Consider the following 26,514-nt stretch of genomic DNA (forward strand, 5'->3'; position numbering starts at 1 on the left):
TACAAACAGTAAGAGACTTGTCATTAGTTTGGAAGGGCAGAAAGAGAGAATGAAAGAAAAGGAGAGAAAAGAAAAGGAGGAAGCGGGAAAGAGGAAGGAAAAAGGAAGGAAGACAGGTAATCAGGTTACTTATAACTAACAAAAACTTCTAATTTTCCACTTAAATCAAGAGTCATCTTGAAAACACGTCACTCTTTTTTCCAAATACAAAATAAAAGGCCAAACCTAACTTGTCACATTCATGAATGTACAAAGTACCTCCTTCAACCGGAAGTTAAGTGTCCTTTGACTACAAACTGCCTTTGGCAGCAAATTACCAAGAACTGAAACTAATGAAAAAATACCATGAGCACCTACAATGTCAATGCACTGTAATATTAATCACTACATTCGACCACCAAGTTCCACTGCTTGTCACTTAAAAAAAAAAAAGAAGTGTTAGCCAGTGTGGTTTGAGAAATTTCCAGTAGGTGAAGGAACCCTAGTTAAAAACTAACCTGTGCCAAAGAAAGCACTACTAATCTGACATTTCATAAACAATTGTGTCAAACAGCAATCCAAAATTAATAGTGGGATAAAATAAAAAATTATTTTGCTTCAATTAGCAGCTTGGCTACTGGTGAACACATTACAAAGATGTAATTTCAGCTCAGCAGCTAAGCAGGCCGGTTTTCAGGACTGAATTCGGAAAGTTGCAAAGGAATGATACCATGTTCAGTTACATCACAGCCTTGAATAAAAAGAGAGTGTGTCCCAAAAGCAGTTAGCTTTAGAATGCATCTTTCCCGTCTCAGAGAAATAGAATCCCTCATGCAATCCAAACACCACGATAAAAACGGGATCATTCTAACAATACCATACTATATTTTACTTTTTCTGGCAATAATAAAAGACACTTCAATCATATGACAGCTGCATTTACTATCTGTGTTAGTAGATACAACTGGTTTTGTCAACACAGCGGGGCAATAATAATAATAAAATAATAAAAGCAGCTAATTTATTAAGCACTTAATATGCGCCAGCCACTGTTCTAAGCACTCTCACGTGTATGAATTCATTGAATTTTCACAACAAAGCTTCCAGGTAGGTGCTACCACCACTTGCGTTAGTTTCCAAATGCTTACATATTTTAATTACTCACTAAGACCAAATCATTGTTGCTCAACAACTGTATAAACAATTCACCAGCATCCAAACACTCCTCCTTTCCTCTCAGCAGTGTAAGACACGAGAACAGACTATCCGTGCAGTCATACAAGTTCGACAAACGCATCACGACTAATATGTTCGTTTTTAATGCTGTTCAAACATTCGCATGGAAACAGCTCTAGCGTAAATATCCCCGAACAAATGGCTGTATATTATCCAGGAGGGAGCAGTTGGACCGCCAGACTGGGGAAGCACTGGGCCATCTGGCTCCGGCAATCTCTCCAAAACCATCAGCTTTGTTTTCACCCCCAGACTCCAAACAACACATTTTCCACTGTGATGAGTTTACATTTTCCCAAACACAGGTCCTGATCATGCATAAAAATTCCAAACTTCTTCATTCCTCTATGTGCAAGGAAATTTAAATCACCTGCATTTTTGACATGTTACCAAAGAAGAGAGAGCGCTGCTGAAATATGGCTCCTAACTATAAACTTGCCCTGTTCTTTTTTGTTTGTTTGTTTCTCCAGATACATGGAAGGACGTCTCTGCTGGCCTAGCTGAATTTCTTTGGAACTTATCGATACACTAAAAATGTGTTTATCCACCAATGAAGAACCATGAACTGAAAGGGTTGTTAATCAAATCTACGTAGCTGTGGCAGGAAATAATGAAACAATCAATAGGAAAAAATGCACTTGCATCAATAACTTAAAGTACCGGGAACATCAAAACAAACATATAAAGATTAGCTGGAAAGAGAAATATGACAGCATTTCTGATTATTGTGCCTTAGATTTTCCACTGTGCAGGGACTTTTTAAAGGACCCCTCACCATACCACCTACCTTCAAATCGATACATATAAAGATTACGTGGCCATTTTTTCCCCCTTAAAAAAAAAAAGCTTTTGTTTGGAGGCAGGGAGTGTTTTGTTTCTGATAACTTTGTGGAATTTGTTACTCTTTAAGTGATAAAAATGTCACTTTTTTCAAAGGAAGATGGTAGGAGGGGAGGTAAGTTAAAGGCTTTTAAAAAAAAAAAAAACTAAAGCTAACTCACTGAAGCAATCACAGAACATAATTATATTCCAAATACTACATGAAAATCTGAAATGAGCCCCATTAAACCTCAGACCTTCCCTACTGGGTTCATTCGGGTCTCTGCATTCGACAGCCATAAACTTCTGGATCCTTCAGGCCTTTCTGCATGCTCACTAATGGAATACCAAAAACAGCAATGACACAAAAACAACCTATTTTTAGTCCAGCTAAACTTGGTTTTGAACAACCCTTCCCAAAAGCAAGCCTCTTATTTTCTAGTTGGCGGACAAATTTTTTAAATATCATTATATCCTTTTTGTTTTATAAGAGAACCAGAGGACTAAGAAGGCTTAAATCCTTACACATTCACTTCTAATAAAGCTTCCCCTTTCCTGGTAGCATCCAAAATTAAGAGTCACCACCCAAAATAGTGTAATGAGACACTTTGAAAAGGTGTGAAATACTGTGTCATACCAATACATCTTGGTTGATTGAGTACATTTCTGTTTGATCTCAATGGTGCTAACTCCACCCAAGATCAGGAACATTCTATGAAAATATAAAGGCGCATAACTATTTTTGAATTTTGCTTGCTAAAGATTCTCTTCCAGTTTTAACCCCAACTTGTGAGTCAAAGGCATGACATCATACACATAAAGTTGCATCTCGAAGGTGGAAAATGTTAAGAGAAGAGACTTCAACTGTGTCTAGATAACCCCTCCAAGTTTTATGATGTTATTAGAACTCATCACATCACTGAAATTATTCCATTCTGCACTCTATAAATATCAAAATCCTGAGTCTATCTGAAAGAATTTCATGGGGGGGGGTGTTACTGGGGAAAGGGGAGTAACCATTTAATCAGCCAGCTTTTATCAAGGCTTACTTTTGATGGAAGGGGTCACTGCATACTTAACTGAAGTCAAAAACTGAAGAAATTTAAACTCAGACTTGGTATTTAATCAGCATAGAATAATTTCAAGCCAGATGAGAACCCACTGTTTTACTCACCAAGGCTAAAACGTAATAATTATGTCACAGCCAAGGACGGTTATGCTTCTTCAAACTGATCTGCTTTTTGAAGACTGTTGTATTAGCTGTGTACACAAGAAGCTAACCTACTTCCCTAACTCTTCCAGCACATAATCAAGGAACAAGCAACCGGATAATGGGCAGGGATTGCCTTTCAAAGTAAAAGCTACAGAGGAGGCATCAGACAACTCCTGTGAAAGCAAACAGGTATGCCTCAAAAAAGCTTTTTCTTCTTCCTATTTTTAGACCACCTTCAGATAATTATTTAAAACTTTTTTCAGGTCACTCCCCACCAAAATATATAATTGCATCCATTTATAAATTTAACTTTCAGCCAGATGGCAGATGACTTTATCACACTTGCTATGACTAAACTATGTATGGTTCTGGTCTCACCCCCACCCCTATGACTGATAGAATTTAGGATACCAAGCAGTCAAAGAATGCCTTAAACTGTAGTTTTTCTTAAGCTCTATGGCCTTGTTAGTAAAATGATTTTTGATGTACTACTTGATAAATATCAAGATTATTCTTCCACTGATGGAGTGTAAAGTCAGTTCACTTCATAATGGGACAGTCAATTCATGGGCACTATTTAGGGGCCTAAAATCAAGCTTAAAGAGAAGTTAACACTTTAAACACGTCCTAAGTTTGTGCTCCTTACAATTGTCCACTTCGTAGAGCTGCTTATAATTTAATATCTAAGTGACCAAAGCTTCACAAGCAGACAGGTCTTATTTACTGGTTTGTGGGGCTTTTATCTTTCAAAAAGTAATTCTAATAAATCCATAAGGAGTATGTGCTAGAATTCATACTTTCCATCTCCCCTCTTATCTTTTCTTTCCTATGGTAAGAATGACAGGAAAAGTTATCTGAGGTACCAAAGACAATTTTTTAAAACAAAACTCCACTTGAGACATTTTTCTTTTGACACTATTTTTTTTTTAAGTTACTGAAATCAGTCTTTTTTGTTTTTCTGATTGGCAGGGGAAAAAAGTTTTAACAAAATACAATATGTCCAAATGAAAAGAAATTATCTCATGTAATGATAAAAATCAGAATAGTAATAAATAATAAGACTAAAAGTATAAATGTGGATTTACTCTGAACAATTGACTAAAATAAACAGATTTTCAAAACAGCCAAGTATTTTGGGCTAATAACTTGAAATAAATTTCAGTAGATACTTATTTACCATTTTAAAAATACATTTCATACCCTCATGTTTTCTAGTTGGTTCACAATAACATGTGAAAGTAATAATTAAAATTAGCTGTTACTAAATTGGCTCTTGTTAAGCAGATTCTAAAACTCCCAATAGCTTATTAATGTGCATTTGGTACAACATATTTAAGTCATGGCTTATCTAAAAATAATTTTTAAGTATGTATGCATACCCTAATTTGAAACCTTCCAAGTCAGCATCTATGAAGATTATCTTCTTTATTTTAAAGGGAATATTTAAAAATCACAATCAAGCAAATGAGCTTTAACCCTCTTACTAAATTGGTGGTTAGTAGACAAGGATAACTTTTCTTTGTTCTGATTTCTTTCCCCCACCCAATAAAGCTGTCTTCTTTTTTGTTAAGTCCTCCAAAAACCTAACCAGATACTTAATTCCGAAACTAAACTTTTTCTTAAAATTAAGAAGAAAAAAAAACCACTCCTGCTCCTCGTTAAAACGTCAGACCTCTTTTCTGACTCGGCTCATAATTGTATCTTTTAAACCATAACTCAGCCTTAATGTATACTGCCTGGCACCCGCGTGTTGGGGAACTTAAGAAAAATGCCGTCGATATACCTTTAAGACCACAGGCTCACTCATGCTGCCTGGCTTCTTGCCAAACTCAGAGGCAAAAGCAGGAGGACTTTTGCAAAATATCCTCTAACAATTGTCGCTCCCTCTTCCAACACTACCACCACGACCACCTCTTTTTAAAAAAAAAAAAAAAAAGGAGTGGATAACCTGCGCTCTCGGTCCATCTCACCATTCCTGGGGAAGCTGCCTCTGCCCCTCATCCGCTCCCTCTACCCTCTCCCTCCAGAGGGAGGCCCTGATGGTTTGAGTTTCTACAAGTTCATCCCACTCTGCACCAAGGTCCCTGGGCACCTTTTTCGCCCCCTGGGAGTTCCCGGCCGGGTCAAAGGAAGTTCAGCCCATATTCTCCCCACTCAGTACCCCATAGTCGTTCATTCACAAGGTCTGAATTTCCCGGGTAGGGAAGGAGCGTCGAGCTATCTTCTCCACGCGGCAAGCCGAAGCGCGTAAGAGCGTTTGGGAGGCAGCGCTAAGAGCGCCGTCCACGAGACGCGCCGGTACTGAGGGTTCGAGTCCCAGCCCTCCTGCTGCGGAGTAGCCAGCTTCTTGACTCTCCCAAGTTTCGCCGCCCTAGAGTCACCCCCACGGCGCGAAATTAAGAAACTTACTTGTTTTGTCATGGAGTCAATGAGGCGCACGTAGAAATCCTGCTCCGTCCTTATTCCTGGAGGAGAGGGTGGGGGAGGGGGGCGAAAGAGAATTAAGTGAGAGAAGATCTGCACGAAACAAACGAACGAACAAACAAACAGCGGGGCTTCAAGGCTGATGGAACTCCAACCGCCCTGGAGACGCACAGCCAGGACCCCCGCTTCCCCAGGGTCCAGAGAAGCGCCTCTGGCCTAGCCCGAGCGCATTTGGAAGCCAGCCCCCAAGCATGGCAGCTGGGAATAAGGCGGACCCCCACCTGGCTACTCTCCTTTTCCCAGGCGGAGCCCCTCTGCGTGCTCTCTGGGAGCCACCCAGGCCGTGACCTCTCTAGCCCCCGGAACTCAGGGGACTTTGGACATAAAGTCTACGCTAAGCCAAGGAAACCTGCCCCAAGAAGGGGAGGAAGAAAGCGCTCAGCCCAGCGGGGGCCAGGACGCCACACCTGACCCCAGGTACGCGCCGGCGGGCGCAGGCGCCCTCGGGCCACTCAGAACCTCCTCAGGTGAAACCGCTTGAGGCGAAACTCAGGTGAGGCGGGTTTACCCCGAAGATGGCGGACGGCTGGGCTTTCGCTCGGGGCTCTCGCACACCTGAAGCTCCTCGCGCCCCCTCCCCGCCCCCGGGGCCCCGAGGTGCCGGCGCGGACCAGGTGGGAGCCTCACCATTGCTGTAGAGGAGCTGCAGCCGGTAGTGAATCCCGTTATTGGTCTTTTCGCTGTTGGCTTCCTGCGTTGCACCGGGACGCAAAGACACAGCAAGAGATGCAGGAGAGAGGTCAGCGTGAGCTAGTAGACCGACTTCGAGGCAACTTTCCCCAAGCAGGGACCTCTGGCTGGGGAGCCGGACAGAGTCGGGAGCAGCAGAAATTGCCTGCATCTGTGATCCCTCTGCCGTCCCCCCCAACACTTAATGCTCCCTCTAACCTTACGGAAAATTCTGTGGGACGTGCACGGGCGATACCCTTACAAGGGCCGGGGGGCTCGAGCCTGGGCCAGCAGAGGCAGGAGCCGCGCGTGCTTGCGCGGTCGAGGGCGCGTTCATCTCGGTCGCCCTTGCCTCCGGAGTGCGAAGCCGGGCTCGCCTCCCTCCAGCTCTGGGGGCTCCGCGCGAACTTTTTTGGAGCAGAACCTCATGGATGATGAGCCCGGGTTCGCTCAGAACGGGACGTTGTCTAGGGGGACCCCGCGCACGAGTGTGTTATGGATGCTTTGCACTCGCGGAGGAGCGTGCCTCCCGAAGCGCCTGGGCCTGCTCCCCAGCCGGGGGCGGGGGGCAGCGGCGCTGCGCCCACTTACTTTTTCCTTCTCCACGAACCCCACAAATGCTGTCCTCTCGATCTCCACGGGCTGGCCCTGTCTGTCGTAGAGGGCCAGGACGAAGTGGAAGAAGTTGGATTTCCGCAGATTGGAAGGCGGCTGCTTCTCAAAGTGAGCCCGGGCCAGACCCACCCCGCTGCGGCCAAAGACGCAGAGTTAGACGGCTAAGCGGGGCAACTACCCGCGACCCCTTGTCCCCCCTTACACACGCGTGAACCTTCAAACATCCACCTTCTCTGCCCCCAAAACGCCCATGGGCGCCCTAAACTCCCCCTCAGGTGCCTCGGGCCCAACAGGCGACCGGACATGCGTGCCTTCGCCTGTCCCGTCCTCCCCTCCGAGGACCATTGCACCCCAGAACTTGCCAAAGAGGTGTGAAAGTTTGTTTGGGTTTTGCGCAGAAGATAAAATACTGTAAGCATTTACTCCCACCTGAGGCGCGTTGCACCGGGATAAAGAAAAGTACGGGTGGTTGAGATGGACCCGCGGTCGCCGAATAAAGCTGGTCGTTTACAACTTGCAGGAGGGTATGGGAGTTGGTTCCCACCACCCCCTCGAATCTCCCATAGGCAGCTGAGAATGGATGGAGAACATGCTCAGCTCCTCTCTACAGCAGCCACACTTCAGGAAACCTCATGTGCCACCCACAACAGCCAGCCGTGGGTGCCCGGCCTCGGGAAGCCGCATGTACTCCCAAGTAAAGCATGTGGAGAAAAAGAATCTGAGGGTGGAACTCAGACCTGTCACGGGTAGTCGCTGTGGGAAAGGGACCTGGTGATTTTTTTTTAAAGACCTTTCCTGACTAAGTTTCGCTGTTCCCCAGAAATCCTCACACTCATTCCAGAAATCCTATGGACAAGGGCTGACGGCTGAGTGTGCCTTCCGGGGGGCTGGAGGCTTGGGCGCCAAGGGCGAAGGGCGGCCACTGACAGCCAGACCTACCCGACACAAGAGCGCTCACACACGCAGGCGCCATACACACACACACACACACACACACACACACTCACACACACACTCACACACTTTCGCTTCTAGCCCAGTTACCCAACTCACTCTCACTACCAGCCACCCCCATCTTTATAATCAGCGGGGATGAGAGCAGTGTTGTGGCCCGGAGAAGATGAGGATGATGTAATTAGTCATCTTCCTTCTTCCCCTTCCACCCTCTCTGGGCCCGATTGAGCCTGGGGCCACCAGATCTCCCACTCATCCAAGCCCAGCTGAAGCCCAGGAAAAAAATAAAGGCCATATCTCACTTTGGACCAGGAGTGCCCAGAAAGGGTACTGAGAGTGCCCAGGAAAGTTCCCCCAGGTCAGTCTCCAAGGGCAGTTCCTCCAGGCCACACTGTCTAGCATCCCAGGTGCTGAGAATGGCAGAGGGGCTAGAAGGGGCCATGGTGACAGAGGATGGGGAGACTTTTAGAAGATGTCAGAATTAAAGTTAGGAGTTGCTGTTCTCAAGAACAACTAAAAGCTAGAGAAGGAGGGACAACCAGAGAGGAAGAAACAAGAGAAGATAGTCGGAGAAAATGGAAAGAGAAAAGAGGAGAGAAAAGGAATTAAGAGAAGGAGACAGAAGAGGGAAGAGTTAAGAAAGAAGAGGGGGGAAAGAAGGAAGAGAGGGAAGAAAGAAAAGAAAACAGCAAAAAGAAAGGAAATAAAGAAAGAAGGAGGAAGGGGGAAAGGAAGTAAAAGGAGGAAGGGAGGGAGGAAAAGAAGGAAAGAAAGTTTTAAAAGGAGAGGAAAGTAAAGAAGGAAGAAAGAAAGGAGGACAGAAAGAATGAAGGAAAGTAGGGGGGAGGAAAAATAAGAAAAAAAGAAAGGGAGAGAGAAAGGAAAAGAAAGAAAGAAAAAAAAAAGAGAGAGAGAAAGAGGAAAGAAAAGGGAAAAGAAAGAAAAAGAAAGAAAGGCAGCCGGCCGGAAAAGAAATAGCAATCACAAAAAAACCAGATATCCAACATCATGCTGGTGAGACGCCTCTTCTGGCTTAAAACAGAATGAAAACAGTCACAGACGAGGCAGAGGAAAGTGCCGGCAAAGCGTGGTCTCCTCTCAGGCAGCTCGCGGTTCTCCGGCCGCAGGCGATCAAGACAGCGCGGCCGGGGAGCGCGAAGCCCCGGAGGCGAGCAGACCCGAGCGGCAGACACGAGAGTGCGGCCCGGCCCCGAGGCGGCCGCTGCAGCTACCGCCTCCCGGCCCTACTGTTCGCGGCTCGCCTCCCCGGCCCCAGTCCCCGAGCGGTACCCACCTCTGCGCCGCCGTGTTGGCGTCCAGCACCCCGGCGCCCTGCATCCACGTCCGCACCGCGTTCATGCCGCTGCCCAGCGGCTCTTCCTTCATGCTGCTTCCACTCCGTTGGATGCTTTCCTGAATCCCAAACATGAAAACAACCTTTTCTTGTGGAAAATCTCCTCCCCCTTGAAAATTAAAAAAAAAAGGGGGGGGGGAGGAAAAAAACGCCAGCCAGAGATTTTTTTTTTTTTTTTAGCCGATGAACTCGCGCTAGATCAACGCGGGCTGGAAAGCAAATTTTTAAAAAATGTAAACCTTCACTCAAAACTGAGCGATAACTAGAAAAAAAATAAGAGAGAGAGAGAGAGAAAAGAAGGGAAAATCCAACAAAAAGACCAAAATAAAAAAAATAGAGATGTATGCTTGGCTGTTGGGGGTTGTTTGGTTAATTTTTGGTTTGGGTGCTTTTTTTTTTTTTTTTTTTTTTTTTTTTTTTTTTTTTTTTGGTAATGATCACAGGCCAGTGGAGGACAGGAGGGGCTGGAGTTTCCTTTTGTAGAGGTACCGTTCACTTGAAGAAGCAGGAAGAAAAAAAAAAAAAAAAAAAACCCTGATGGCAATTTAAGAAACAATAGACTCAACTCGCGCTGCCGGCTTTGCTACTTCAAGTGTCATTTTCCACAACCAGGCAAGTTTTTCCTCTTTTTTTTCCCCCCTCCTTCTCTCCCAACCAAAGATGTTTCTTTCCTTTCAGTGCGTATAGACGAGGAGGACGCTGGTTGCCGTAGACAGATACACCAGAGAGGGAGAGTGGGGTGGGGGGAGGGGGGAGGGGGGTAGGGAGAGACAGAAAGATAGAAGAGAGGAGGAGAGGAAAGGAGAGGAGAGGAGAGGGAGAAAGAGAGAGGGGTGGACCCTGCTGGTTGGAGATTCTGTTTTCTCCTTGCTAAAATAGAAGTGATTTGCAGGCTTTCCCTATGGAATCCAGTTTGACTCTCCCCAGAGCTAAACACAGGCACACTAACCCCAAAGGGAGGAGGCGGGGCCCGCGACTCGTGGGCCCGCCCCTTCATTTGCATAACGTCATCCTTCCGCTTCCCCGCAGCCAATCGTGGCGCAGGAGCCTGCTGGCTCACAGCACTGGGCCACGCTCCCTCATTAACATCCCTCCCCCGGTGGCGCAGGGGAGCCGGCCAAAGTTCCTCGCAAAGTGGCGAGCGAAGGATCGCTGAGCCCTGGCGTCTGAGCTGGGGAGGAGCGGGGCTGAGCTAGGCTGAGCCGGGCAGGAGAAGGGAGACAGAAAGAAGGGGAGGAGGATACTCTTCTCAGGGATTTGAGCTGGGTTCTTCATCCTGGCCTTTGCGGTCCGTTAAGCATCCTCACCGTGCCCTGAGAGCGCTCGAGGCGCACAGGCTGCGCCCTCCCAGGGCCGATGCCGTGTCCTGCTCCGCTGTTCTGGGACGTCGGGGGCAAAAGCGGAGGAGACGGGAGAGCCGGGCAGGAAAAGCAGGACGCGCATCCCAGGTGCCCACCTCTTCACTTTAAGAAGGGTGTGGTGGGGTGGAAAATGGGTACCCCAGATCGGGGCTGGGAGCTCGCGGAGGGCACTGCCTTCATGCTGAGAGGGATGAGTAGACCCAGGGCCCCGGCAGGCCAGGCGCTGTGGATCCCCAGGGAGTGGGGGACTCGGAATCCTCGCCTAGCCCAGCGTCTGAAACGCTTCTCGCTCGGCCGCTAGCCTGAAGGCCGCCAGCATTTGGCACTGTCTTCACTTGCTCACTGTTCTCGAGCAATCCGCGGGATACGTAAACGGCGAATGAATGCTCCGACTGGAACTGTGTCAGGATGCGTTTTAAAATGTGTTCGATTCAATCACCACCCTCTCACCCCTGCCCCCGCAAATACTTTTTCTTTAGAGTAACTACCAAAGTAACAACAACGTCTCTGATTAGTTGGTTATTGGATGCAAGGTTTTTCTCTTCCTCATTCTTTCTGTTAAAAAGAGCGACTTGAGCAAACCTTCCTCCAACTTCTGCCTCTGCCACCTGTCAAGAAAGAGAGAGATTGGGAAGGAGAAAAGGAAGGGAGGGAGGAAGAAATGATCTCCTACCTCAGACCTTTCAATATATATGCTTGTGGCTGGCAAAGGAAATCGCTAGATGCCTCTGGGTAATGTGCCCCATCATTTTTTAGCAGGTTGTAACCTCTAATAAGCACGTGGTGAACTTCTGTTTCATTGCCCTCAAAGGAACTCCCTGACTGAAGCCAAATCTGCTAAAGACTCCTTCGGGAAAATCCTCTGCCAGAAATCCAGGTCCCCTTTCTGTCGGCCTTCCTTGGCCCTTTGATTTAGGAAGCTCATAGGGTCAGTGATGGAAAAGTACACATGCCCATGTGGAATGGAATGGAGACAGGCAGAAGTTATGCTTTGTGCTCTTGGCAGAGCAGGAAAGGAGGAACCACTTCCAGATTCCCAAACTAGATAAAAGACTGTGTTTTAGGCCTGAAGACACTGTCCTCAACACTGCTTTATCTCTGTGCACAAAGCCTGCTCTGCTCTCATACCATTTAATTTGGACTGCTTAATGTGCTGAGCACTTTCTCCTTGGTACCATAATTAATGCCATCTCCTCTAAGATGCTCTTGAAGAGACCTCTCTGATCCATCAGGATCCCCACAGCATCCACCAGAGTTCATGGTACACAGTAGATGTTCAGGAGGGATACACTAGTGGAGAGACTGAAAGGATTATAGGTTTGTGAAGAGGGGAAAGGGGGGAGCTGGACCTTCTTCGTCTCCACAGAATTTAAATGCACAGTTGAAACTGGGCCTGCTGAAAACATCCCAAAGCTCCAAGCTTAACTCCAAAGCCCAAAGAGTCCCCAGAGCCAATCCCTTCCCCTGCCTGGACCATCCCCTGACTTCTCTGAGGGGCTCCTTCAAAGAAGGGGGACCAGGAAGCAGAGGCTACCCTCCTGTCAATGAGTCCCCAGCATCACTGGCATAAGGCCCATGCCTCCCTCTCTTTAATTGCTTGAGCATCCATTTTGCTCTCCAGTAAACAGTGTTCAGGAGTCCAAGCTGACTCTGGTGCGGTACATACCCCACTGATGGGGAACACAAAATGAGGGTCAGATCACTGCCAAAGGGAGGCAGCAAAAGTGACAGAGAAAGGAGAGATATAACCACTCTGAGGCCCAGGATCAGTAAGAAGTACACAACAGATGGATTTCTGGGGGGTCGAGCAGAATCTAGAAGCACGCTGCAAATGACATGTTTGTCTAGGAGCCCGAAGCTGCCTGATCCAAAAAGGAAACTGGCCCAGAGAAAGAAGCCTTCAGCTGCCCTATTTCTACCCCAGAAACAATAATCTCCAGGAACTAAGTAAGAGGAAGGCCACATCCACCAGGCCGTAAGAGGAAAATTAAAAGGGGGCAGATACTTCACCTGGATTTGTGAGTGTACTTGATTTTAACCAAGCAGAGTATATTTATTGTTTTTCTTCTGGGTGTCCCTGTGCTTTCAACCTGGCTTTCTCACCCAGTAAAGATGTTTAAGTAGGAAGGAAGCTCAAGAGGAGGTGGAAAAGAGAGAGGGTGCTAGAAAACTGGGGGTGAAACCCAGGCCAGCAGAGTGGTAGCTTTTTGTGGATTTCCTCTGGTGACTGTTGAACTAGCATTTGCAATTTAAAACTTTGGGGGGAAAAATCCCTTAAACACCTTTCAGTCTTCCCTCATGTAAGGTTTGCACCACCTCCAGAAAGCAAAACATGTGTGTATAGGAGAGACTATAAAGTATGTACTGAGACTGTCTTCATTCTTTTAACGTTATAGTGTACGTACAGCATTGCCCAGGCTTTATAGCATATCTGTGACATGACTTTAGGGTAGCTTGTCAAGGTAACTCCCAAATTCGACTAATCAGCTTAATCAAATGGGGGAAAGGGGTGTTTTGTTGGAAACGCAGATTTCCAAGCTTTGTCCAGACATGCAGAATTAGGGAAGAAGAAAATGAGGGAGAAAGAACCCGTGCATGAGGAAAACTTAGAGCAGGACGAGTTTATACGTGGAGGGAGCAACTGGAAAGGCTTGATGTTCCCCCTGGAGTGGAGACTCCCTCAGAGCTTCTCGCAGTTTCTTCCACTAGGCGGGGCGGGGGCAGGGGTCGGTTTATCGTCCGCCGCCTGTTTCTCAGTTGCTCCAAACAGTAGACAGGACTCCCCTTGAGGTCTCCGGACGCTGGAGGCAGCTCAGGCCGCGTGAGCAAGCCCCCTTCCCCATCCTGAACTGTGAAACCTTCTCTCTCTTAAGGCGCAGGGAGATCTCACTCTGAAGTCTATCCCAACCCTCTTAAGGCGCCGGCAGATCAACTCCCTTTCCTAAAGAGCATCAGTCTCCGCAGTAACTTCTGGGGGCTGCAAGTGGAAACACACCCGCCCGCTAAAAGAGCGGAGACAAGACTAAACACCGCCGAACTAGGAGCAGCGCGATGTCCCAGGGAAAAAGGGAATCTTCTCTGCTCGTCCGCCCCCAGGAGGCCAGACTTGGGACCTGGCACTTGGAAAATTCCCTCGATCTCCGATCCACTTAGGTAGACGCTCCCACAGAAGGGCCGCCTGTCGGGGGGAAATGCCCTCTCTTTTTTGCCGCTAGCCAGAGACCGTTCAGAATGAAACCGGAGGAAAGACGCCTCCTTCAACGCCGGGAGGAAGGAAAAGGGAAAGATGGGGGGATGAAGGCCGAAGAGGCAAAGTCCTGCTGCACGCGGCCGGCTCGGAGGGCGTCCACCCGCGGCCTGGGGTTGCTGGCTGGTCTGGGCAGAGGCCGAGGCGGTGTCTGCAAGAGGAGATGGGTAGGAGTGGGTGGTGGCCCGGGGCCCTGGGGAAGTGAGGACCTGAGCCGGGCGCAGCTCTGCAGGGGCCACTGAGCAGCAGCCAGACGCCGCGGGGGTGGTCGAACAGCGGGTCCCGGCCGCCTGCGGCAAAACCCTGCCCCTGCCCCTCCAAGACCCGCTGCCCTTGGGAACGCGTAGACCAGCGGGCTGCGGTTCCGCCGGAAATCCGTCTGTCCTCCCACCTTGCTCCCAGCCCTCTCTAGCAAGCGGCAAAGGGAAGGGGGCATTTCCTCGGGCCCCGACCCCTGTTTCGGACCCCCATCGCTGCAGAGACGGCCCCGTTTGCTCGCCCAGCCTGACCGGCACTTCCAAACCCAGAAACTGGGGCCAGATCCAGTTTCCCTGTCTGTACACTTTCGCATAGTACAGACAGGGAAACTGAGGCCTAGAGAGGGACAAAGTCACCCACAGAGAGCTAAGAGGTAGAAATCAGGCTAAAAAACACCGTTGGGGCTCAGGCTGGGGCTTGGGAGCGCTTAGTCTGCCTAAAACGAGGGCTTGGGGCTTAGGGGTTCAAACAAATCTTTCCCGGATCGAGCCTGCCGACTCTCTTGGGTTTCCCCTGGGGCGGTCCCCGGATAAGAATAGATCCCATTTGTTGAAGGTTTTATGGGCAAAACCTCACTGAATTCCCACAACAGACAAAGAAAGCAGGTAAGAGCACCCCTATTTTACAGGTGAGGAAACTGACTCCCTGTGATTGAAATGAAACAACTTGCCCACGGCCGCATTGCTAACAAAGTCGCCAAGCCGAAATTTCTCCAGAGTCTCTGCCCTGAACCTCCTGAACCTTGGAACCAAACCACTCACCCGGTGGCTGAACGTGTCTCCCGCATTTGCCTTGATGTTTGCCCTCCAGTGCTCGAAGGTCCCTTTAGTTCTCGAGCTTCTGGGTATCATGGATGACGAAGGAGCGTGACCGCAAGTTGCCTCCCGAGGGCAGGCAGCAGAGTAGAGAGGAGGGTAAATGGTTCTCAAGAATTTTAACGCTCGGACTGTATGCGCATCCCCGCGGTCAGACACCGGCGCGCGTCTCTCGCGGCCCCCCGCGACGGGGCGCACCAGGGTCGTGCCAGCTCCAACCCTGACTCTGCCACATTCGCTATGTGACCTCCAGTCAGCCGCTTCTCCCAGCCCTAGCTGAGGTTTTAGAGCTTCAGGCTCACGCAAAGTCACCTAACTGAAATAGCCTAAACACAAGACTTGAAGCGGATGCCTGGACCCTCATCAGTCAGCAGAAATCTGGATACCTGCGGATGTGCTGTAATGGAGGAGGCCATATGGCCTTGGAATGACCATAGACAGTTAAAAGCCAAAATTATTCTGTGCAGAGAAAATACAGCCGGAGGGCACTGCCCGAAAGGTCCCAGTCCAAGGCTGCCCCGGGGTGCGACCATACCCCACCCCCTGGCCCTTCCCCCACAGTCCTCCCGCCCAAGGGATTGGAGGCTGATCAGGGAAGGTCCCTCGATCCCCGGGAGGAAGAAGGCTCCAGGGTAGGAGAAAGGAGATCCCCGCTGTTTGAAAATTAGCATCCCTTCAGCAGTGCAAAACCGACTGAAAGAACCTAAGGCCATCGAAGATTTGGAGAGGAAGGGAAGGAGGAGTAGGCCTGTTTGATTAGAAGAAAGTAGGAGAAGGGAGGAGTTGAACAGAGGAGATCGAGATGACCGGGTCACAAAAAATTCGCGAGTGTTTCATTTAAGGTGAAATTCAGTGAATAGTTAACGCACCGCTCGGTGTTGGGAGATCTTTGTTGGGTGCGTGTGATGTGACCGTGCGAATGTTTGTATGAAGGAAGAGTGGTTGCATTATCTCCGTGGGCCTGTAAAGAATGAGTGTGTGGCGGTGAGTGGCATCGCTCACCTGGGTGCATATGGGCGTGTGTGCTTGAGGACTGTTGCACACAAGCGTGACTACACGTATGCATGTGTATAGTGTGTGCATGTGCCATGTGTAGCCGTGTCTCATTTATGTGACTGGGTGTGCATGTACAGAAATGTGTATGTGCAAAAGTATCGTTCACGGGAGTGAACCTGAGCTCTTACGTGGTGTGTGTGTGCACGTGTGCATGTGAAACCCAGCGAAGAAGTCCCCAGAATCTCAGGTCCAATCAAAGGCGCAGGCAAGATACGAACAGAGCGCCCCGGCGCAGGCGTAGAAACTGTTGCTCCTTTGGCTTGCAGGTAGCAGGGAGCCGCCCATGGGGCGCAGGACCTGCCCAGAGGCTGCGGGTTAGCGCCCAGGGCGGCTCCCGGCGGGCGAGGCAGAGTTCCCGCCATGGCCCACAAATTACCCGGACTGCGCTCGCAGTGATCCCTGCTGGACAGTTCCGCGCTCTTAATTGTTCCTCGCGGACAGTTTCTGATTATTGATGCCGTGTGTCCTAAAAAGGACTGCTTCCGGGTTATCTGCCTAAGTATTTATTATCTTTATTACCGTCATTATTTGATGGCTGTATGAAGATGGTGCCAAACCCACCAAGACCGCCCTGCCCCTCCTCTTGGCCGCCCTGGGCGTGTGGTGACCCGCGGGCGCCCTAATCTTCCCCTTACATGGAGCCACAGCGCCACCTCGCGGTCACCCGGCCTCCCTCCCGTTACTGCCAGCGAAGGCAGAGCCCTTCCTGGTCCACACGCCAAGTTCCCAGCGCTGGTTTTCCATTCGCTTTTGCTATTCCTCTTTCCCTCACTAGAACGTCCGACTTCGCCTGAGCCTCGAGGTTCCCCAAACACGCTTTTGCCGCCTCACCTTCGTACAGAAGTGGAACGCCTACGCACTTCTCCACCTGGAGAATTTCCTCTTCCCTGGCGATCAATCACCGGCTCAGCTTCACCCCTGGCGTGAAAACTTTCCAGACCTATTCTGTAAGCAATCACTCGCGCCTTTCCCTGACTTGCTTAGTGCTCATATCACATTGGACAGGAAATATTGTTTAAATGTCTCTCTCCCCTCTCTAATCAGGGAGCTCCCGGGCAGTGTCCATTATTGCTTATAGCAACAAAAATGACAATAAAAGCTAGTATTTACTGAGGGAATACTATGGAGCATCTTATGCAATGCACTCTTATAAGCACTTGACTTTTATTATCTCATTTAATTTTCCCAGTAATTCCATGAAGCATCAGTATAATTTCCCAGTTTGCAGATGAGGCTGGTGTTCTGTCCAAGGTGACACTGGAGAGCCCAACTCAAAGTATGTTGATCTGATGCCAGAGCCCCCCTTTTCTTAACCTCTGTGCCTTGCAAATTTATTCAGCTCTGTATCCACAGGCTTTAAGACAAGGCCAGGCACAGAGTGGGCATTCATATATCTGTGAATAAAGGAACCATCGCCAACTTAAATTCTTTCCTCTCCAAGAGAGTTGGATTGGAAAAACACTGCAATTATCAGATACCTTGGTTGAAATGTTACCATGATTTATCCCAACTAGCTAGGTGACCTTGGTCAAGTCACTTCATTCATCCTCAATTTCTTTCTTTGTAAAAGTAAGTCTTCTATGAGGAACAAGTGAGGGGAAAAGCATGAAGTGCTTAATCTAGCCCCTCCTACTGTAGTCAATACTCAATAAAAGTTTGCCATTAATATAATTAATAATGACAGTTTAAAAAACTAAAGCACAAAACACAAAACTGACCTACCCATAATCGAAGAGAATTCATGAACCGCTGTATAAAATTATCTCACTATTATATCTTCATTTCCATCTTGAACATAAAATATGTAATAAAATATGTTTGGTTTATTGTGGTTGGGGTGTTAATGTGAACCCTGCTCTGTTATAAAATTTTAAGGGGCAGGGGGGAAAGATATAATTAACCAGTAAATCAGCAGACTTTGACTCTCGCCCTTTCCTCCTGCTTTGTAGAGTTTTACCAAAAAGGATTTAAAGAAAGACTATAAAAGTCCTTATTATTCTGGAAAGTACAAAACTCTTTTTTAATTTACGGGACGTTCTGAGCTAGTTTGAGTTTTCCCCACTTGAAACAGTTTGTTGCCAGTAATACACTAAAAGTTTAAAAATATGAATTTAAGCAAATGATTGCACTCAAATAAAAGAAACACATGAGGGTTGTTTAAACATATTCCAGACCTTCAGCCATTTCCCAAAAAGGCTAAGTTTTAAAGGTTCGGGGTCACTTTGCAGAATGATCCATTAAATAATTACTCTTATTAGCAATTAGAAGCAAGTAAATATGAACTTTCTGTCTGATCAGGCTCTAACTTTCCTACTATCAGATTATTTTAAAAAGACTCTATTGACTGGTATAGTCATGTCATAAAGAAGTGATTTCTTCTCAGGAAATGAGTCTAATAAAATCCACAAAAAGCATAAACGCATCTCCCCGCTTAGCTGGCCCACAATGCATTTCTAGAAACTTCATCTCGGCCCCAATTTAGTTTAGTTCATTTGTACCTGCCTCCCATTCTTGGCAACACTCTTGTGTGAAGATGAAGAAATGGATGAAGAAAATTTTCCCTGCAGCAAATTAATGCATTACAAGATTTTATTGTATAGCTGACAGATACTTTATTACCTCTGATTGGGGATTTGACTCATAGTGATGGTGTGAGACACTGACTTTGATAGTTGGGGGGGGGGTCTGTTCGTCTGTGCTGTTTATATTCTTCTTTTTATTCCTAGTGCGGGAGCTATTAGAGATGCTCACCAAAATTATGGATTTTCTTCTCCCAGGTGCATGGTCAGATTGAAGCATTCTGATCTCTTTGCATTTAGATGTGACCTTGTAATTTGCTTTGGCAAATGAGGACTTAGCAGAAGTAGTATGTGTTATTTATAGGCAGAAGTTTTAAGAGCCAGTGTGCAATTCACCTAAGCCCCTTCCCTGTGTCACAGCTGCTGTGACAACTCCACCCCCAGATGGAGTTTCCCTCCGCCTGCCCACCTTTGCAAAGGTAATATGGAGTGAGGAGCCCTCCATCCCACAGTGCACATTGAATATGAATGGGAAATAATCTTCTGTTACTCTAAGTCCCAGATATTTTGTACTGCAGCATAATTGAGCCTCTCCTGACTCGTAAGTCCAGGAAGGTAACTTAGCTTTCTCTTCCTTTTTGTGGACAATGTGAAAATTCTTCTCCTACGGTGAAAAGTAGGCTTCGACATCTAATTAAATAGAATGATCAGATAATGGAATTATTCAGCTAGAGATTGGGATCTTGTTTTCTTACTCAAGTCGTACATTTCCTGTAGATCAAAACATCATTTGGGAAACTCTGAAATGGGGAAATCAACTGAATTTTAGATATGCAGAAAAGGAATCTGAAAAATCATCGCTGGACCTTCACAAGAATTTCCGATGGGGTTTTGTCCGCTTGCAGGTACACAGTGAAGGGAATTTCATAAGCTCTGATTAGAAGAGATTTTATTAGCAATTGTATGAGGGAACAGAGAAACGTTTCTTCCTCCATCGTGTTCATTTCTACAATTTCAGGTTGAGGAAAGGATACAAATGTTTGACTCATCAACTCGTGTTTAAGGAACATGATCTGGGGCAAACCAGTCAATTTTTCCAGACCTTACTTTGCTCTGGAAAAGAAGAGTGTTGGACAAGATCATCTGCGGATGCGATCCAGTTCTGCTAAACTCAGCTTCTGGGATACCTGAGTGAGTTCAGGAGTGATCCGGTTTCAGGAGTTAAGGCTACAGTGTAAGAATTTTGCTGTGTTTCTATCCTCAGCACTATTTTGCGAGACGTTTGTAATTTTTTTTCATACGATCCCCAACTTAAAGCTACTGCTTCTGAAGCAAGATCGTGCTTCCTTCCTTTGATCTCAAATTGTTTTAATGTGAGAATTATTGTGGCCCACGTAAAACGCTTTGTCATTTTCTAGCCAAGAGGACAATTTTGCTTTCTTATTGCATAGCTCTTCTCTTTAGGTTTCATTATCACATCATCTAAGGAAATTTCTTGTGAAGTTTCAGGAAATTTTTGTGACAAAATATTGACCATAGGACAAGTGCTGGAGGGTGAAATCATTACTGTCTGTTCTTTATCCACAGTGTGGCATGACTGATGGCCAGAAACCACACTAATACCTTCATTTGGGGGATAATTTACAACTGACAAGGAGGTTTCACATGAGTTATTGCATTGACTCAACAAACCACGCAAGTGACACTTCTCCCTCATTTCACAAAGCAGGGGCTAAGGTTAAGATTCGCCCTTGCCCCTTGGCTAGTAAGCAGCAGGGTTTGGCTGTAACCCAAAGAGCCACAGCTGCCCATGAAATTAAGAAAGCTGTTTGCAACTTTACCAGGGAATTGAAAATGTTGAAACTGGGCCACAGGGCACTTTACAGAAAGATGAAGGATGCTTTCTGTGGCACACATTATTGCTACCAGCTGATTCCTGGTTTCTCTCTCCTCTGGACACCCCCCACCCCCACCCAAATTATAGTCTTCTCCTGGAAGTTTGCTAGGTGTGGTCATCTACCTACTTGAGCCAGAGCATTTACTTAGAGGTGAGAAAACCCAGAGCAGTCGTTCCACTCAACCAGACTGATTACCGAGGGTAGGTCCACCCCTCTGGGTGTTGCTGTCATGATCACGATGAGCTGGGTTCCTGGCCAATGCCCAACGGATTTAATGTGAGCAAGTGGTTTAAGCCACTGGGGATTTGGGGTTTGCTTGTTACTGCAGCTCAATTTAGCCTGTTCTGACTGGTACAGTTCCCTAATTCAAGGGCAAGTCTTGAGGGGGAGGGTATAGCTCAGTGACAGAGCGCGTGCTTAGCATGCACAAGATCCTGGGTTCAATCCCCAGGACCTCCTCTAAAATAAATAAATAAATAGACCTAATTACCTCCCCTCCTCCCTGGCCCCACCAAAAGAAGTAAAAATTTAAAATTTTTTTTTTAAAAAAAGGACAAGTCTTTCTTAAAAGAAAGTTATCTCTGTGGGGGAGCCTCTTGTAAACCTGAGTCAATGTGCAATCTGTCCTCCATATCCACAGGTTCTGGACCCTTAGTTGGTCAAATCCACTGGATACAGGAACTGTGGATAGGGAGGGCCTTCTGGACCACACCACTTTATATAAGGAATCTGAGCACCTGCAGATTTTGGTATCTGTGAAGTCCTGGAACCCATCCCCCCGGGATACTAAGGGACGACTCTACAAATTCCTTTTAAAAAGAAAATGTTCTCTCAGAGCCCTCATTTTTATTTAAATTAATTTTCCTATCTTACTTAAATATGTACAAGCATAAAGTCATGGATGCATTCTTTACGCATGTGACACAAATCACAAAAATAATGAAAAAGGAAAACACCACGAAAGCAAAGATTTCTAAATGAACAATAATAAAATGCTGGAGAACATTGTTTTGCGGAAACTAAATTACCACTCAAATGTCAACATGGTTCTGAGTTCAATAAAGTAGGTTCTTTGGGGGTTGGCAAGTCTATATAATTATATCCTGTATAATGTCTCAATTTTTCTGCCACTTTCTCTTTTTTTGAACCACCTCAAAGTATTTCTTAATGCATGTGGGTGTAGGAAAAGCTTAAAGGAGTCATTTCAGTATCAAATCCACCTCTAGCCCTTTTTTACCTATGACAGTTAAAAATCACTATTGGCACCAATAAACACAAACTAAAATGTGAGGTTGAAAATTTTGTGTCAGTACTCGGTTTTAAGGTAATTAATTACCCTTGTAAGTCTGACTCTGCTTAACTTTTTAACATTATCATTAAAATGAAAGTCCTGAGCTTGTAAATTCTTATCAAAAGCTAAGAGACTTCCCACTCTCAAAAGTTTACTTTATATCCCACTGAACTCTACACTTAAGAATGGCTGAAATGGCACATGTTATGTATATTTCACCACAATTTAACAAAAATTTCAGAACTAGTGCAAGCTTCAGAGCAAGATATCTTGACTATCAAGTTCCCACTCGCACTATTCTGATGCTGGGCAACCTTGAGGCTAGTTGCTCAACCTCTCTGAACCTCAGGCACCTCATCTGCAAAGTAGTCCTGTACTTATTACACAGTTGTTTTAAGGAACAAAGAGCATACAGCAAATGGAAGAGTCTAGCACAGTACCAGTCAGCAGAGAACTACCTTGTGTTTTCCTCCTGGACCACCAGCAGACTGTGTTTCTCCACCTCCCTATATGACTGAGCTCTGGCCAACAAAATGTAGGTAGATTTGATGGAAGCCATTTCCAGGCATAGTTCATAAAAACCTCCCACAGAATCTTCCATGCTTCTCCTTCCCCTCTCCATGGGCTGAATCAGAGAATCCAAGACAAGACTCCAACGCTCTAAGGCAGGGCTCATGGGGCCATACACTGTAAATGTGTGGATAGTCAATGTTAGGGCTCATGGGCCATACACTCTGCCGTTGCAGTGTGAGAGCAGGTACTAAGAGCAGGTTATCCACAATGAATAGATGTGGCTGTGTGCCAATAAAACTTTATTTACAAAAAATTTACAAAAACATTATCCAAATAAGACCCATGAGCCACAGTTGGCTGACCCCTGCTTTAGGATGTCAGAATCAAAAGCTGGAAGGAATCTGGGTCCCTAAATGACTGCAGGAGGAAATACACTTTAATACAAGCAAGAAATAAACTTCCCTAAGTCATGGAGATTTAGGGTTGTGATGGCGTTAGCCTGCTGTGACATGGTTGGAGGAGGTCATTGAGAGGACACGACCGCCTGTTGACCCTGGAGTTGAACCAGGACAATTGGAGGATCCTCACCCTGTCCCCGTCCTTGAAATGTGTTTGCCCACTGTTCCCACAGTGGGAACTGTTTTCAAGGATGCAGCCTTGAGAAAGCAATGTGTTGTTGAGACCATCTGGATGACATATGTGACTGAATCCAATTAAAGTTTCTACCTAAACTTTCAAGATTCTGGCGGGCAGGTGCAGAGACCTACTCATCTTGCAACCACTCAAGAGAAGCCTCATACATAACAAATTCTCTTGCTTATCAAACCTGCCATCTACCGGCTTGGAGCTGGCTGCCTCTTCCGTGTCTCCTTGCCCTCCCTGTATGCGGGGCAGTTTCAGATTTCACCCGGGAAGCTCCCACGGTTTTGAACCAAGAGATATCATACTCAACCACATAGATGACTTTTTACAGATATTAGATTTCCCCTTCTTCCCTTCATCCCTTTGAAGACAGGGACTGTGAGTTATTTATCTGCCACAAAGCTTTCCCAATACATGTTAGTGAAATAACTAAAACACCATCAAAAAGATAATCATGTGCCTGGGGAAATTAATGGATGTAATTATCACATACTGTCCCCTCTCTCCATTCCACTGCCCGATGCCTAGGTACACATCCGGGATGCTTTGTGCCCCATCCCACATAGCCAGAGGTACACATTTGGGGGCCAGTTTGCTTGGGTACAATGAACAGAGCTTGGTTAATTGGTTCATTTTATGTGAACAGGTTGCTGCCTCTTACAATAGGTCCCTGGAACGCATTTCAAAGTCAGCTTTCTGTTGTTGCTCAGATAGGATGTAATAACACTTGGGAGCCTGTCACCTGTACAACTGCCAATACCGTCACTGTAGTTTTGTACTTTTACCCCTCATTATAGTCAGGACGCCTAAGACCCAGAAGGGTTAACGAACTCTCCCCACATCCTATGCGGGCCACACCAGAAGCCCAGGCCTGCCCGCGTCCCAGACATCATGCTACCCAGAGCTGGAGTCTGAAACCTCTGGAATCTCGCTGCTTGAAATGTATCTGTTGGCGAACAATTAACCTCAAGATGAGTAATTTGTCACTATTCTATGTGAGTTTCAAATTTTCCCATTACAAGAGGAAAATGAGAAAAATATGTCCTAGATAACACAGAGAAAAATGCTTCATTGTCTTAATTGCCTTTCTATTTCAATCAAGGAAGGCATTTAATTATTTCTGAACGACATTCAAAACTCTCTCTCAAGAATATTACTCTCCCCAGGTGAGTTAACCAAATCTGTGAGAAACATTTCTCATGTCTGAATATTACTGTCAAACATTTATTGAGCACTTTTTATATGCCAGTGACTGAATTCTTTCCACTCATGATCTCATTTATTCCTCACAGCAAGTCCATGAGGTGGAAACAGTCATTATCCTCTTCTAACAAGGGCGGGAACTGAGGCACAGAGAGGAGAGGGAGTCTGTCTACGTCAGGAGGTAGGAAGTGGTAAAGTCAACATTCAATCGTAGCCCCCAGCCCCAGGCCACCCTGCTCCCGCCACTACTCCGCCCTGGTGACTCTGATAAGAGAGATGTGCTTTCCCCTTTGAGATTTCCATGTCTGGGTAAATGTGCAAAACCAATGTGGAGGAATCGCCCAAGATGACTTGCGTCACCTGCTCCTCAACGGTCATTCAGAACCTCAAGCTCCTGGAACTTGTGGGTCCTCTAAAGGCCGTCGAGTCAGGAAGGACAGTTATCTGACTTCTTGGACAAGGAAAGAAGGCCTTGCTGCTGAACACCACTGCGCTGGGCCCTGGAAAGGGCCCCCTACCCCAGCATTCACTCAGTGCCCTATTCCAACTTCATCATCGCTGTTGGAAACCACCGGGAGGAGAATTAACTTTTCTATGACATGTACTTTAAGACCATTATTCTTGGGGAGGGTGTAGCTCAGTGGTAGAGAGCGTGCTTAGCATGCACGAGGTCCTGGGTTCAATCCCCAGTATCTCCTCTAAAAATACATGTGCCTAATTACCTCCTCCCAAAAAAACAAACAAACAAAAACTTTTTTTAAAGACCATTATTCTTATTTCACTTTACTTTGCTCTTCATTCTTTTTTTTTTTTTTTTTTTTTTTTTGGCGGGGAGTAATTAGGTTTCTTTCTTTTTAGAGGAGGTACTGGGGATTGAACCCAGGACCTTGAACATGGTAAGCCTTCGATCTACCACTTGAGCTATACCCTCCCCCCTGCCCTTCATTCTTTAAAGTCAACTATTTATACTCTAAAATTGAATGACATGAACATGGATGTGGTATGAGAAAAAGAAAGTATTTTCCTGTTTGAAGGCCTGCACCCTTCAAAAAGCATACACTATAAAACAGAATAAAGACTGGATTCTGGAATCTGTGGCCACGTCAGCAGGAGAGCTGACACTTGCAATCATTCACAAAGATTTTAAACTTCACAGCATGGTCAGCTTAGGCCAACAAGAGTACACATCTCCCTTCAGAACAGAATGTTCTATAATTTGGGTTAATAATGCTTTAGTCTTCATTGTAGTCTTAACTTTAATAGCATAGTTATTTGTAAATGTTTTAATGAAAACATTCTACTTCATTAACTTTGCATAAGAGCGTCTATGAGAAAAATGATATTTTAAAAATCTAAGAGATAGCCTGTATTCCTTACAAATACAAAGTTGATTCTTTAACTGTGTGCCTTTGAAGGTTTCTATTCAGTTTATTCAGATGAATCCACTTCCTTTCCAGTAAATCCATTAACACTTAAAAAGACTATGTAAGCTCAGCCTCCTGTATTAAGACATGTGGAACTCATATAGCCTGGAGACGTGCAGGCAGTTTGTCTAATAAAGACGGGAACCATAGTCTCAAAACAACTGGAATTAGATAAGAAGCTTAAGCCAAGTCCGTTTTCCCTCGTGCTGGTCCGTGCCGTGTGCTTTGCGCTTGGAAAGCATTTACACACCCAAGTTCCACTGTGTCCTGGGGATGCGATGCCAACGTGGACACATTTAAGGACGTGAGAGACCAGAAACAACCCCACGGAGCTGCCAGCTTCTAGTCACAGCAGCTGTGTCCTCCGGATCCCTCCCTCCACAACACACTGATTTAAATACTCTCAGCATCTCCTGAAAAGGACTGAGAAGCCCAAACCACAGTGAGGACTTCCCAGGCCAGTTTTTGGAGAAAGACGGGTCATCAGGGAGATAAATCAAACGCTGGAAGCACTTACACCTGCCGGCATTCTCAGTTATTCTTCACCTGGGCTCCTGCCCAGGGACTGACTGCACGCGGGCGGGGTGGGGGAGAGGCCGCAAAGGTCAGGGCGCCAAGTCTATGCAAGGTGCACGTTTTTCGCTCCCTTTAAGCTTGGGTTTCAAAAAGCTACATTTTCAACATCAGGGCAAAATTAGTGGAAACGCATCCCTCTTTCCCCAAAGCCAGCGGACTTGGGGGCCCAGACTGGGCCTCAGGATTTACACCTAGGTCCTCATCACCCTAGTTGGTTAAGGAATTTCAGAACTATGCAAATGGCTTAAGGCGATACCCAAGTGGTAGTGAGTGCAGCCAGTACGTGACAGAGCAAACCCAAACTTCTCGGAGGGCAGGGGCACCCATGCCAGGCCTGGGTTATCCCTACCAAGAACTTCACAAGGGCAAAGAAGGTGAGAACGAAAGGTTA

The 26,514-nt window shown here is 46.5% G+C and overlaps 1 protein-coding gene and 1 long non-coding RNA gene across 15 annotated transcripts in view; one reads left to right on the top strand and one right to left on the bottom strand.

Annotated features, from left to right (window-relative positions):
• EBF1 (EBF transcription factor 1) overlaps positions 1-15,123 on the bottom strand; it is a 384,787-nt gene extending 369,664 nt beyond the window's left edge. For 4 of the 13 annotated variants that reach the window (XM_064484507.1, XM_064484509.1, XM_064484506.1 and 1 more), the window contains exons 1-4: positions 9,261-9,859; positions 6,989-7,145; positions 6,356-6,419; positions 5,654-5,709 (exon numbers count right to left, since the gene is read on the bottom strand). In XM_064484507.1, coding sequence (XP_064340577.1) covers positions 5,654-5,709; positions 6,356-6,419; positions 6,989-7,145; positions 9,261-9,394 — 411 coding nt within the window. In that variant the 5' untranslated portion in view covers positions 9,395-9,859. Of the gene's footprint in view, positions 1-5,653; positions 5,710-6,355; positions 6,420-6,988; positions 7,146-8,268; positions 9,163-9,260; positions 9,860-14,947 lie in introns of those variants that run through there. The other 9 variants (XM_064484497.1, XM_064484496.1, XM_064484503.1 and 6 more) reach the window with 7 other exon arrangements.
• LOC116152347 (uncharacterized) lies at positions 9,856-20,554 on the top strand. 2 transcript variants are annotated; one of them, XR_010380409.1, is made up of 4 exons: positions 9,856-9,932; positions 16,833-17,004; positions 19,354-19,481; positions 19,595-20,554. It is a non-coding gene; the product is annotated as an uncharacterized LOC116152347 (long non-coding RNA). The 2 variants fall into 2 exon arrangements; XR_004135962.2 differs by lacking the exon at positions 9,856-9,932 and adding an exon at positions 10,434-10,768.
• The last annotated feature ends 5,960 nt before the right edge of the window (positions 20,555-26,514 follow it).

The sequence above is a fragment of the Camelus dromedarius genome, chromosome 3 (genome assembly GCF_036321535.1).
Source record: "Camelus dromedarius isolate mCamDro1 chromosome 3, mCamDro1.pat, whole genome shotgun sequence".
Classification (NCBI taxonomy): domain Eukaryota; kingdom Metazoa; phylum Chordata; class Mammalia; order Artiodactyla; family Camelidae; genus Camelus; species Camelus dromedarius.